The 13,784-nt window shown below is 42.3% G+C and overlaps 1 protein-coding gene across 3 annotated transcripts in view; it reads left to right on the top strand.

The window, feature by feature from the left end:
* Gdap2 (ganglioside induced differentiation associated protein 2) overlaps positions 1-4,668 on the top strand; it is a 36,796-nt gene extending 32,128 nt beyond the window's left edge. For all 3 annotated transcript variants that reach the window (XM_013024689.1, XM_013024688.1, XM_013024690.1), the window contains 2 exons: positions 295-438; positions 4,202-4,668. In XM_013024689.1, coding sequence (XP_012880143.1) covers positions 295-438; positions 4,202-4,249 — 192 coding nt within the window. In that variant the 3' untranslated portion in view covers positions 4,250-4,668. The remainder of the gene's footprint in view (positions 1-294; positions 439-4,201) is intronic.
* The last annotated feature ends 9,116 nt before the right edge of the window (positions 4,669-13,784 follow it).

Here is a 13,784-nt window from a genome sequence, read left to right as displayed (position 1 = left end):
AATCTTTAGTATTCACAAACTATTTCAGTTGTCCTTTCCCAAATCTTTAATTTTTTTCAGTTTTTTTATGGTAGATACTAAATAGGAAAACTTTGCCTTAATATGCATCTTAGATTATAAACAATTGCCTTTCCTCCCCAGCCCACCTTTGCACTCCCATTTCTACCCCACCCCACTCTCGCATGCCAGTGTCCCAAGTCACGGACTTGACTGCTCAAGAGAGACCTAGGAAACTACAGTTGTGTCTGTTTTTACCTTCACTGGCTTATGTTATTTTTCCCTTGTCTTAACCAGGTTTCAACGTGGTTCTTTACCACCTTTTCTGTCTCAGGACTGAAGGACAAAATCCACCATGTGGACAGTCTGCACCAGCTGTTTTCTGCAATATCGCCAGAGCAGATCGACTTTCCTCCCTTTGTCCTTGAATACGATGCCAGGGTGAGTACCACGTGTTCTCCTTCACCCTCATGAGGGATGCTCATGCAGGGTGCTCCCCAGAGCACGGCACTGCACGTGTGGGAGCATAGCTCCACATCAATGTACTTTAGTCCCATTGAACTCTTTTCCTACAGTAACTCTAGGAACAGTCTCTGTGATGCAACAGTTTTTTCCTCCAGATAAATATATCAGGGAGCGATGTTTCTGCTGTAAGTTTAAATCCCATATTGTTTTGCTGGCCAGTCTCCATCACATTTCAGACAGATAGCACTGCCTGATTTTCTTTAGATCAAATGGCTTTTCAGCTGCATGAGAGCTAGAGTTGATTGATGTCCATTTGCAATAAATCAGATAACCTAAAACATAACATAAATCAAATAACCTATCCTGTACTTGTTACCTTGCTAAAAGTTGTATTTTTCTAAAGGCTTGTGTAATGCTTTTAAGAGCCCCAGCTGATATTAATACTGCTATAATGTGTATATTCATTTGTAGATCTATTTTTTTCAGCACTGATGAAAGGGCTTCTTCAGTTGCATCAAAGATCTTATTTCATTGTGATAATTCTCTGTCACCTTAATAATCTACAAAAGCTCTAAAGCTCATCAAGCTCTTTGTGTAACTGTTGCTGATTACATATCTTTATGCATGAACCACAAAATGTATTTGAAAATTATATTGAATTTGAAATGAATTATTCTGCCATAATTATTATGCAATGTGGATATAGCCAGAAATCTTGCAACATGTTTGTCCAACTTCTGTTATGATTTCTGTGTCCTTATGTGAGAGTGGAATGTTTACTACATTGTAATAGCTAATAAAATTTTGTGTTTGGCTGTTGCAGAGAATTATAATTGGAACAGCTGGGTCATGGGTGCAAAGATTGTTTATTCTATGGGAATTTAAATAACAGCCTTATTGTTAGGCCTTTGAACTGTTTTCTTAATGCTTAAAAACCTAGTAGGAAGGGCTGAAGGTGGCTCAGTGGTAGAGCGCTTGCCTTGCAAGCCTGAGGCCCTGGGTTCGATTCCTCAGCACCACATAAGCAAAAAGAAAAAAGCCAGAAGTTGCGCTGTGGCTCAATGGTAGAGCGCTAGCCTTGAGCTGAAGAGCTGAGGGACAGTGCCCAGGCCCAGAGTTCAGGCCCCACGACCGGACCCAAAGAAGAAAAAAAAAAACTAGTAGGAAATATGATGCCAGAAATTTAGAAGACAATTTATCAAGTACAATTCATAATTTGTAAATTATTCTTAGTTGGACACCAGTGTCTCATGCCTGTAATTCTAGCTACTCAGAAAGCTGAGATCTGGTTTGATACCAACCTAGGCAGAAAAGTCTTTGAGACTTATTTCTTAATTAACCAGCAAAAGGCTGGAAGTGGAACTGTGGCTCAAATGGTAGAGTACCAGCCTTGAGTAAAAAAAGTCAGGCAAGTGTAAGACATAAGAACATAAAAATTAAATAGTGCTTCAAATCTGATGACAGGCTTATTTAACCATTTCTCTTTTTTTATCCATGCTGGACTATGCCTTACACATACTAAGTTTGTTTTTGGTAAAAGAGTAAAGTGATATCTGGTGGCAAATTTCAGTGACCTTAGAAAAATTTCATTTCTGAGATTTATATGACTTGGCAGCCAATTTCATACAACTTGAAGAAATCTAAAGAATTTGGAATTTCTATCTTTGAAGATAATTAAAAGCTAATTCTTCTCTGTCTAGATAAAATAATGCTGAGGCCCTGTCAGGAAAGGAACCAGTCAGCGCTCTTATAAATAAGGTCAGAGAAGACAGTGTGCATATTCCCCTGGAATCAGTTCCTAAGCTGCGATGATTGTTTCCAGAAGTAGGGAAGAAGCTGACTGCTGACAGTCTCGTGTTCAGTGTGAGATTAGGGGAAGCTCTGTTTTGTGTCATTGTATAGTCCACTTTGCTCTGTAGATCTTATTAAGGGGTGGTGCTAAAATTGAGAATTTTTCTCATGTCTTTCTAGGAATGTAGCCAGTTCTAGAATTTATTTAAATTCTATACATATATCCACATACCTGGTCTGATTAGCAAGAAGTTGATTTTCCTAATCTGCTCTTGTTTTCCTGGTGCTAGGAGTCAAAATCAGTTTCTGCTCCAGAGCATCTACTCTGATGACTGGTCAGCCTCTCACTCAGACACTCGCATACACAGTATCTCATTTCCTCCTGTGCCCAATACATGTACACGGGCAGTATATGCACTACCCATAATTATCATAAGGTAAATAGACTATAATCTATTTTCATCCTACCTCACATTCTTTACTACTGTCTCACATTAAATCTAAGCATCTTCTGTTTATGACTTACTGCAGAAAAAAAAAATTGGCAAGGAAATTCTTCCCTTAAAAATGAGAAGCCAGTCTTTTGTCTCATAAATCTAATCTAAAGTCCTTCGACCATGAAATTAACTATCTTGATTTGTGTTATGATTAATCAAAGCAAGGAACAAAAAGTTTTCCTTGCATTGGATTGATTAGTTGCCTTCCAAATTTGATGTGAATTTTGGCATGTAGGGCTCCATCTTGATCTGGAACTAAATTCCCTAAGAACTTTAATTTTTACAAGCCTTGCAACTCAAGCATGTCATGAAAACTCATTTCTGTCAAAACAGTTATAGTTATTAGATTCTTCATAGATAATTTTGTTGCTGTTTCATAACTATTAAAATTCCAAATGGGCGTGGTGGTACACCCATAATCCCAGCACTTGGGAGACAGATCTAGAGTTTGAGGCCAGATGAGGCTATATTATTAATTCAAGGACATCCTAACCTTCACACAAGACTCTTAAAAAGAAAAATCCCAGGCTTTTGCTTGTGATCCTCACTTCTTAGGAATCTGAGATCTGAGGATCATGGTTCCAAGACAAAGCTGAGAGACTTTTTTTTGCCGGTCATGGGGCCTGGACTCTGGGCCTGGGCACTGTCCTCAGCTCTTCAGCTCAAGGCTAGTGCTCTACTACTTGAGCCACAGCATCACTTCTGGCTTTTTCTGCTTATGTGGTGCTAAGGAATTGAACCCAGGGTCTCATGCATGCAAGGCAAGCACTCTACCACTGAGCCATCTTCCCAGCCCCTTCTGAGAGACTCTTGTCTCCAATCAATAAGAAGCCAGAAATGGAAGTGTGGCAAAAGTGGCAGAGCAAAAAATCTAAGGGAAAACACCCAGGCTCTGACTTTAAGCCCTAGTATTGGCACACAAAACAAAACTAAAAAAAAAACAAAAAAAAACAAGATCCATGGGACACCTGCTTATCATGCCCAAGCTTTGGGTTTGATCACCAGCACCACAAAAAGTTTCAGCACAGAGTAAAACAGCACACTCTAACAAAAGAAAGATTTGAGTATTTTCAAATTGATTTGGATTTGAAACCAGACTTGACAGATTACTGTCTCCATGAGTTTACAGGATGATCACTGACAGTCTCTGTGAGATCTTCACTTTCCTCTTGTATAATGAAAATGTTACCTATCTGCGGCATTACAGGTATATGAGGGGTAAATGGAGCCAGGAAATAGCATACGAAATATTCAACAAGTTCTGTCCCTCAGGCATCATCAGCCCTTATTGCCCCGAAGAAACTGCTGTCCTAGCTGTGGGCCTGCTTGGTGCCAGGCATAGGCTAGGAGTTTCACAGGCTCTCTCCTGGCTCAGGTCACATTCCTACACATTCCCACTTGAATTCGCCTTGCCACCACCTCATCTGCTTTGTCTTTTCTTCTCTCCACAGGAAAACGGGCCTTATTACACATCTTACCCTCCATCACCAGATTTGTGACCCACCATCGTTCACTGCTTCTTGAGGCCAAGGAGCCCACTTCTGCCATGAATCGCTCCCTGTGGAAGTGCTGTTCATTTTGCTGTACAGATCCAGAGAGCCTTTTGTCCCCTCCTCTCTGGTATTTTTTTATTGACTATATATTTTCTGGCACACCAGCAATCTAAAGAACTGGTTGGCTGTTCTGAACTGCACACATTTTAAATTTGTATATTTGTATCAAACGGAAATGGTCATTTTTAGAGTGTTGTTACTGGATACTGGGGAGCAACTTTTGAACATCTTCAGTTTCCCGAAGGACCTTGGAATCTGCATTACACAGGCCATCAACATTGTTGACATCATCATTTAAACGTTGCATGCTTCCTTTGTGTATTTAATAAGTGTTCCTCAAAATATATAGAACCAATGTACACTGACTGGGTGCACTGTTTGTTTCAGATCCTGGTGTTAATACTTTTTCTATGGAAGATCTTTAGAGAATTGTCAGGGCCCAAGAATGTAGAAATGCATGTGATCAAAAATATAGAAAGCATTAGCAAAGCATAGCGCTTGGAATTTTACTGCTTTGATGTAAGGACTGCTGGGATGCTGAGATGTAAGGGTTATAGTTCAAAGCCAGCCCAGGCAGAAAAGTCTGAGACTCTTGTCTGTAATTAACCACCAAAGCTGGAAGTGGAGATGTAGTTCAATTGGCAGTTCAATTTGTTAAGATCGACACGAGATCTCTCCTGGCATCTCTTTCCAATCATTGTGGGTTACCTTGCCATCTCCTTACTCAAAAGGCATGCATGTGTTATCACTCATGAGGAAAGAGCATTTCTCAAGACTCCATCACTTGAGTCCTTAGAGTTCTCCAGGCATAAGTTGTGTTTGGTTCAATGTCTCTTGACTTGTGGAGGAGGTGTGAACAAATCCAAGGACCTAATGATTCATTTCTCCCTACTACTTTTGCCACGTCTCTTTTTGTGTCTTTGCTTACTGGTGAGTAAAAGTTAAAATAATATTAGCTAAGCTGGATACCAGCAACTTACACCTATAATCCTGCCTACTCAGGAGGCTGAAATTTGAGGATCCTGGTTCAAAGCCAGCCAGAGCAGGAAAAGTCAATTCCATGAGATTTGTCTCCAGTTAACTAATAGAATTACAGGTGGCTCACACCTGTAATTCTAGCTACTTAGGAGGCTGAGATCTGAGGGTTGTGATTCAAAGCCAGCCCAGGCAGGAAAGTCCATGAGATTCTTATCTCCAATTAGCCACCAGAAAACGAAGTGGTGCTGTGGCTCAAGGGGTAAAGTACTAGCCTTGCACTGAATAGCTCAGGGACAGAGCCCAGGCCCAGAGTTCAAGACCCATTACCAACAAAAAAAAGCCAGAGGTCTCCAAGTGGCAAAGCACCAGCCTTGAGTAACTAATGGGTAGTTCAAGCTCCAGTACTGACACCAGAAAAAAAGTATTATACTAGCTGCCATACATAGTATCATAAAGATACAGAAGAGCTTGGAGGCCTTAGGATGAGAAATAGTGAGGAGTTTGGTGGTGGTGTTTCTTCTTTCTGTTAGCTTTTCACTGGAAACACATGCTCACGAAGGAATGCTACAAGCACTCTTCCATCTTTGACAGCTTTTTAGTGATTCCTTTTTGGTGGAGGGGAAGAAGTGGTGGCAAGAACAGTTAGGGAAAAATCTCTACCATGCTGACCTCTGTCCCGCTTTGTCCAGGATTTCCTACGGCCTTCTGCTTCTGCAGTGCTACACTTCAACGAGAGACAGCTGTTGCCTATTGTAAAGATTTCCTCTCAAATTAAGGCCAGACGGTTATGTGGCCATCCGGGTGTCTTTGATTCCTTTGATTCATACACCACCCACCTCCTTGTCTCTCATACATTGGCAGTTCAGAAAAGAAAAGGCAGAGCCCCTCTGCCACCATGCACAGGAGCAGTGCCTCCAGCACAGAGAACCCATGCTGCTTTGCATGATCAATTCCTAAGGAGAGAAAGAAACACTTCTCTTCATTTATGGTACTCAGCCCTACAGTCAGGGAACCAACTGCACTTAGTAATTTTCCATATGAACAAGAAAGAGCTTCACATTTCTCTTTTTTGGGTAAGTATTGTCATTTCTCATAAGTATTGGACACGTTTGCTTTGGCCACATTTTCCTCATATATGGTTACATGTTAGGACTTCCTGGTGTGCTTCCTGGATCATTTGGTCCAGTTAGCTATCTGCTCTGAGCATCTTTCTCAAAAGCATTAATCCTTCAGCCCCTTGAACCTTAAAAGTTGGGTATTTCAACTTCATCTTCTTCAGCCAACTCTAGGATCCTTTCTGCAGTGTCTTTTCAAGCTACCACAACATGTCAGTGTTTCTTTGTTGAAGCCAGGCATGGCTACCTTGAATGTGCATCTGGCCTGAACCATTGCCACTATAAAAGCTACTTTGCCATTTGAAAGGAGCAAATTTAAATGAATATTTTATTGTTGTTTGTTTTTGAGACAGTCATTATGCAACCTATGCTGGCCTTGAACCTGTAGTCCTCTTACATCTCCCTCCCAAGGGCTAGGGTTACAAGTGTGCACTACCATGCCTGGCTCTGTTCAACTTCTTACTGGCAATACTGAAAGGATATCCCTCTGCTTTATTCATACCAATCTACTAACAATTAGTAGTAGTAACACAATCAGAATTTCCAATATTTGCCAGGTACTGGTGCCTGTAATCCTAATCCTAGCTAGGAGGCTGAGAGCTGAGGAACATGATTCAAAGCCAGCCTGGGCAGGAAAGTCTGAGACACTTACCTCCAATTAACCATCAGAAAACTGGAAATGGTGTTGTGGCTCAATGTGATAGAGTGCCAGCCTTGAGTGAAAGAGCTCAGAGATAGCACCCAGGCTCTGAGTTCAAGTCCCAAGACTGAGGAAAAAAAATTCTCAATATATACTGGGATACTCTACTGGATGTACTAGGGTATAGAAGTAGCTTTGGAATATATACATAATGAATGGTTTCATAATTTAATGATGTCTAAAGAAAAAGAAGGGTCACTTCATAGTGGAGTAAGTTTGGTGTTGTCTAAAGTGTCACATAGTGAAGTTTCCTAGAGGGGAAACATTGTGATTGCATAGCATTCGGTATGCATGGACCTTGGGGGCAGGGGGGAGAGTCGCAGGTGCCTCTTTCAAGGACATGCGAAGGGGTCAGGAGTGATGGACTGGGAGGAGATGACCACTAGTATTTAAGGTTCATCTAAAGCCCCCACCAAGTTCTCAGCACATGGGAACATCAGTCATGCCAAAGATAGGTGAGCCACTGAACACAGCTGCAGAATAGAGTGTATGAACTCAGGTGTGCATAGTAGGACCTCTGCAACACAAACATGGTTCTTGTTTAATACAAGATCTAAGTCACTGGGCCATTAAGATGCCCTCAGGAGAAAAGCTCAATCTTTATTAGACTCATGAGAGCACATGGCTCACTTTTTGTGGTTTTTCCTCTCCTTTGATATATATGGGATTTCACTGATTGAGGCTTTTTGCTTTTTTCTGTTTTTGTGCTGATCCTGGAGCTTGAACTCAGGGCTTGTCCCTGAGCTTATTTTCTGTTCTCTACCACTTGAGCCACAGCTCCATTCTGGCTTTCTGGTATATAACTCACCCATTTTTTTTGGTTGGACCCAGAAAGAAGAGAATAGGAATGTAGTGCCCAACTTTCTACAGTAATCCAAGCAGTCTGTTAGAGGCTAGAATCATAAAAATTATGAGCTACTTCTGCCAAGAAGAAGGAAAATATAATGAAAGAAAGAACCCATTAGGGACGATGTCATTTCACTAGAGAAAGGCATTGGCACATGATCACAGCCTTGCCAGGGTCATGGCATGCCTTGAGAGACCAGTAAACTGAAGCTCAAATACCAGTCAGCCACAGGCACAAATGTACACTAAAGCAGACAATGCCACATGTCGGAGCCCTCTGCTGCTCAATCTTCTAATCTTCCCCCCCCCCGCTCTCTCTCCTCTGTGTGTGTGAGAGAGACAGACAGACAGACAGAAAGAGCATGCACTGGGGCTTGAACTAGGGGCTTCAAGGTTGGTGTCTACCTCTTGAGCCACCCCTCCACTTACACCTTTTAGCTGGATAATTGCAGGTAATAGTCTCGTGGCCTTTCCTGCTTGGGCTGGCTTTGAACCACAGTCCTCGGATCTCAGCCTCCCGAGTACCTAGGATTGCTGGCATGAACGACTGGCATCAGATTCTGAACATACTTTTTAAAGTTTTTGGTTCCCCTAAAAGTCCCTTCTACAAGAATTACTACTTAAGAATGACTTACTGGACATGAACCACTTCAAAATGAAAAGAATCCACGGCTATTAAAATAACATCCAATTTTTAGCCTTTGGAAGTACAGCTGTGAGGGAAGAACCCCATCTTCACTGCCTGTAGGTCAGTGTGGTTACACCCCCTGGAGAGATGGCTGCTGTACGTCCTCTCCTTCCTAGCAAGTACTAGGACTTGAACTCAGGGGCCTGTGCTCTCACTTGGCTTATTCTGCTCAGCCACTTGAACCACATCTTCCCTTCTGGCTGCATGGATGATTAATTGGAGGAAGGAGTTGCAGGGATTTGTCTACTGAGATGGGCATTAAACCTCCCCTTCCAGTCTTCAGGCCCCCGTTAAGTCAATGTGAAGAGCTATTAATACACAGACATAACCGAGTTCAGATAGCGGCTTTTATTTTCTCCTGTTAAAACTGGTTGATGTCATGCCTGTATCATTTATATCAGGACTTGGACATCATGACTCTAAGGAAATACTAGGATGGGGAGATTTGTGTTCTCAGGATGCTGTTGAAATCTGCGGCTTATCAAACATGAAGGACTGTGCTCACCAATTCCCTCCTCCCACTCTTGGTGACATCCCCCCAAAAGAGAGTTTTAAAGCTTAAGTACTTTCTGTCACTGTTCCTATGACAAGCCCCATTACTTTGGTCATGGCATGCCTTCTTTTTTCTTTGTGCTAGTACTGGGGCTTGAACTCAGAGCCTGGGCTCTGTCCCTCAGCTTTTTGGTTCAAGCTGGCACTCTTAACTACTTGAGCCACACTTTGACTTTTGGCTTTTTGCTAGTTAGTTGGAGATGAGTCTCAGAACCATCTGTCTGCCTGGGCTGGCTTCAAACTGTGATCCTCAGATATCCTGTTGCTTAATGCATCATCCCTAGTGTCTTCTTGAACAATCTTTGACAGATAGCAAGCTCTCAAGTAATTGTTGAAAGAGTGAGTTGTGTTTGTGAATATGATACCAAAAAAGCAAGCTCTAAAGTCATAAGAACAGGGGAAATTACATGGATTGAGTTATGTGTTTCTGTGGACAGATGGCCAATTTTCTAAAATTCTATCTACAAACAGACCCAAATGATTTTTCCTTTGGTTAGCAGCATTGCTTCAATTATCTTTTTTTTATATAGAAAAGTTTTTCTTTTTTTGAGCTTTTTAAAAAATTATAAATGTGAGGAGTTACAGTTACATAAGTCAGGTATAGAATACATTTCTTGGCTGGGAAAGTGGCTCAGTGGTAGAGCGCTTGCCTTGCATGCACGAGGCCCTGGGTTTGATTCCTCAGCACCACATAAGCAAAAAGAAAGAAGCCGGAAGTGGCGCTGTGGCTCAAGTGGTAGAGCGCTAGCCTTGAGCTGAAGAGCTGAGGGACAGCGCCCAGGCCCAGAGTTCAGGCCCCATGACCGGACCCAAAAAAAAAAAATACGTTTCTTTTGGACATTGTCACCCTTCCCTTGCTCTCTCCCAGTTTTTCCATCTCATCCCCATCCACAATTGGTATAGTTCATTTTCACCATAGTGTCTAGTGAATACCAGTGCTGCATTTGTTCACCCTTGGTCCCTCCATTTCTGTGCCCCCAGTACCCCTCACCCAAGACATAAGTGAACAAACAAAAAGAAAAGGAAAACTTGTTTCCTTTTCCTGGAGTTCATTTCAATAAATATCATTTATGTAATCAATGTGTTCTTCCCCTGAGGATATCCTTTGGTCTCACTATGCAGAGTATTAACTTTTTTTTGTCTCTTTTTTTTTAATTTTTATTTTATTTGTGAACATACTGTACAGAGGGGTTACAATTACATGGGCAGGATAATGCGTACATTTCTTACCAAGCATTGCAGCCTCCTCCTTTGTTTACCCTTCACATCCCTTCCCAGCCTCCCTCCTCCCCAGAGTATTAACTCTTAAAACTTTATTGGTGCCAGTGACTCACACTGGTCATCCTAGCGACTCAGGAGGCTGAGAGGTGATGATTGCAACGCGGTTTAAAGCCAGCCTAGACATAAAAGTCTATAATATTCTTATCTCCAATAAACTACTCAGAAAAAGCTGGAAATAGTTATGTGGCTCAAGTGGTTGAGCACTAACCTTGAGCACACAGAGACTCAGGGACAGTGCTCAGGCTGAGTTCAAGCCCCAGGACCAACATAAGAACAAAATTCCAGGTAAGGTGTCATAAGCCAGTATTGGACTTCATGTCCAAAAATGCATTATTAATAGCCAAATACTGTACTAAGAAGTCATCTTAGACCTCAAGCTATTGTGGTTTGGAAAGCAATCTGATGATGAAGCAGCTTGTTGAAAAGTCGTATCCAGGCCCTGAAGTGGTACTGACACCAAAATAATGAAAATAAGCCATAAAGTATTGGTGATCAGAGCTGGTACATAGGTTTTATTCAAACCTCAGTTATAATGCTGCTCCATTCAATGTCTGTTGGTGGTTGTGTGTGTGTGTGTGTGCGTGTGTGTGTGTGTGTACACACATGCCAGTACTGGGTTGTCCCTTAGCTTTTTCTACTCAAAGCTGGTGCTCTACACTTGAGTCACAGCTCCATGTCTAGTTTTTTGCTGGCTAATTGGGCATAAGAATGTCACAGACTTTTTCTGTCTGGGCTACGTTGAAGCTGATCCTCAGGTCTCAGTCTCCTGAGTAGTTTAGGATTAAAGGCATGAGCTGCTAGACCCCACTCAAAACTCTGCAGTCTTAATATTAACGTCTACCCTTTGAACTTGTTATGGGACCGCTTGCACATTCTCTGGAGGGAGCCATCAGCTCCCTTCCAGTGTCCCCTTACCCAGCCAGCCCTGTTCAGCATTACAAGGCTGATGCGTGATTTACATGAGCCTGCTTGTCATTTCAGTCCTTTCCCTGTCTTGCTAGTATGTATCACCATCCGCATGTCTGAGCCAGGTTGGGGCAGGACATTTCAGAACTTACTGGTCACTGTGATGGATGCCTCTAAATTCAGCCTTTAAAGTCAAAGTATAAAACCTTCATGTGTATGTGTGTGTGTGTGTGTGTGTGTGTGTACGCACACACACATATGCATGTGTGCGTGCATGCATGTGCATTCATGGGCATGTGCAGTGTGCATGCCAGCCCTAGAACTTGAACTCAAGGCTTTGCACTCTTCCTTGGCTTTTTCTGTTCAAGGCTGGCACTCTACCACTTGAGCCACACCTCCACTTGTGGCTCTACTGATGGATAATTGGAGATGAGAGACTCATGGATTTGTCTGCTCCAAGTGGGTTTTTTTTGGGGGGGGGTGAGGGTCCAGTCAAGGGGCCTGACCTCTGGGCCTGGGCTCTGTCTCTCAGCTCTTCAGCTCAAGGCCAGCACTCTACCACTTGAGCCACAGCACCACTTCCGGCTTTATTCTTTTTTGCTTATGTGGTGCTGAGGAATCGAACCCAGGGCCTCATGCATGCAAGGCAAGCACTCTACCACTGAGCCACCTTCCCAGCCCTCCAATCTTCAGATCTAAGCCTCTCATGTAGCCAGAATTACAGGCACAAGCTACCAGTGTCAGGCTTGAATGGGTTATTTAAAGAAGATGGAAATGGAGGATAAAAATGCTGTATTTGGTTGAGTGAGAACATGCCTGTCTGAGCTTTCACAAATTGAAAACTATAAAGCTGTACTCCCAACTAGTAAAATACCACCACATCCTTTGTGAACCAAGACCAGCCCCATAACCCTGGATATTTTAAGGATTTACCAGAATTATATCATTTTGGAATAGCCAAATCTAATATAAATGCAAGAGCTTGGCCAAGAAAAAATTCCTAAGAAGAACACGATGCTACAGAAGCAGTTCGCGGAGTCCTGGCTGTCTTCGTCGGTGCTCACATTCTGTGGCAGTGTGAACAGGGATTGGCAACCAACTTTGGTGGTGGGAGATGAACAAAGAAGCAATCCTGGAGTGAAGATTTCTCAAGCAGAAATCTTACAGAATGAGTTGGAGTAGGCTGGGACACTGTGTTCAGTGATAAAGGTCAAGTGGTCTGACCGGCTCTGCACCCAATGACTGCGTTCTCACTTAAAGAAATCTCATTTTTCTGTGAAGTGTTGAAGCAAATACATTCCAACAGAGAATCCTTAGTCCTGACCTTGTTCTAGATAATCTATAGATAAGAATATTAAACTAATTTTCTTTTTTTAATGGTTATTATAGAGTTGATACACAGAGGGGTTACAGTTACAGGAATCAGGTAATGAGCCGTGTCTCCCTTTCCCTCACTCTCTTCCCAGTCTTTCCCTCCCATCCCCAGACACAAGATATCCAGTTCATTTTCCACACAGTGTCCGGCGAGTATCACGGCTGCATTGTTCATCCTTGTCCACCTTTTCTGTGTCCTCCCTTCCCTCCCAAATACACACACACTAACAGGACAAGAAGAAAAGAAAAGCAGCAACAATGGCAGCTGAAGAAGTCTCTTGTTTCCTTCTCTTGGAGTTCATTTCATAGAATATTATTTCACATGATCATATGCACATAGCTATTGGGCCGTCATCAACCACTCCTATGCATATAATACTTTTCAAGCAAGAGATTTGCCCGTGTTATATGATAGTTACATTTGAGAAGACTGGGATTGTATTTTTATTTGAGGCTAGCTAGGAGATTGCACATCCACCGCTCTATGTAGGATGCCCATGTTTGGTCAGGGTGCCAGTGAGATCTGAGGGTGGCTAGTTTGTCACAATTCAAATTTGGGATTATGTTGGACTCCAGTAGATTTGTGCAAGTGTGTGTGTGCATGTGTGCATAAGCTTGTATGTACACTAAGTCCTCGACTACAAGATGAAGCATTGTCCCATAGCTTTATCACTCAAGTCTGGTGCTCTACCACTTGAGCCACAGCTTTTGGTGATTAATTGGTTAATAGGAGTCTCATGGATTTTTCTGCTTATAGTCATTTCTAACAGATCTTCAGACCTTAGCCTGCTGAGCAGCTGGGATTACCAGCATTCAGCTATTAGCTTCTGCTGTTTTGTATATGAGATCCTTAGTAAGCAGCAAGAATCTCAGGAAGAAGCTGAGTGCATTAAGGTCAGTAGAATAGCCGATATTTACATTCTCTTGTCATGTGCCAGTAGTGACTGCAAATAGAACAATGTATTTGAGTTCACAACAATGCTGTGAGTCTAGAACTTTTATCATCCTTACTTTATTGCTGACATAAAGGCATACAGAGAA

This window comes from Dipodomys ordii, unplaced genomic scaffold (assembly GCF_000151885.1).
Source record: "Dipodomys ordii isolate 6190 unplaced genomic scaffold, Dord_2.0 Scaffold78, whole genome shotgun sequence".
Taxonomy (NCBI): domain Eukaryota; kingdom Metazoa; phylum Chordata; class Mammalia; order Rodentia; family Heteromyidae; genus Dipodomys; species Dipodomys ordii.
The sequence above is the reverse complement of the archived record's forward strand: the minus strand, read 5'-3'. Positions and strand labels throughout refer to the sequence as shown.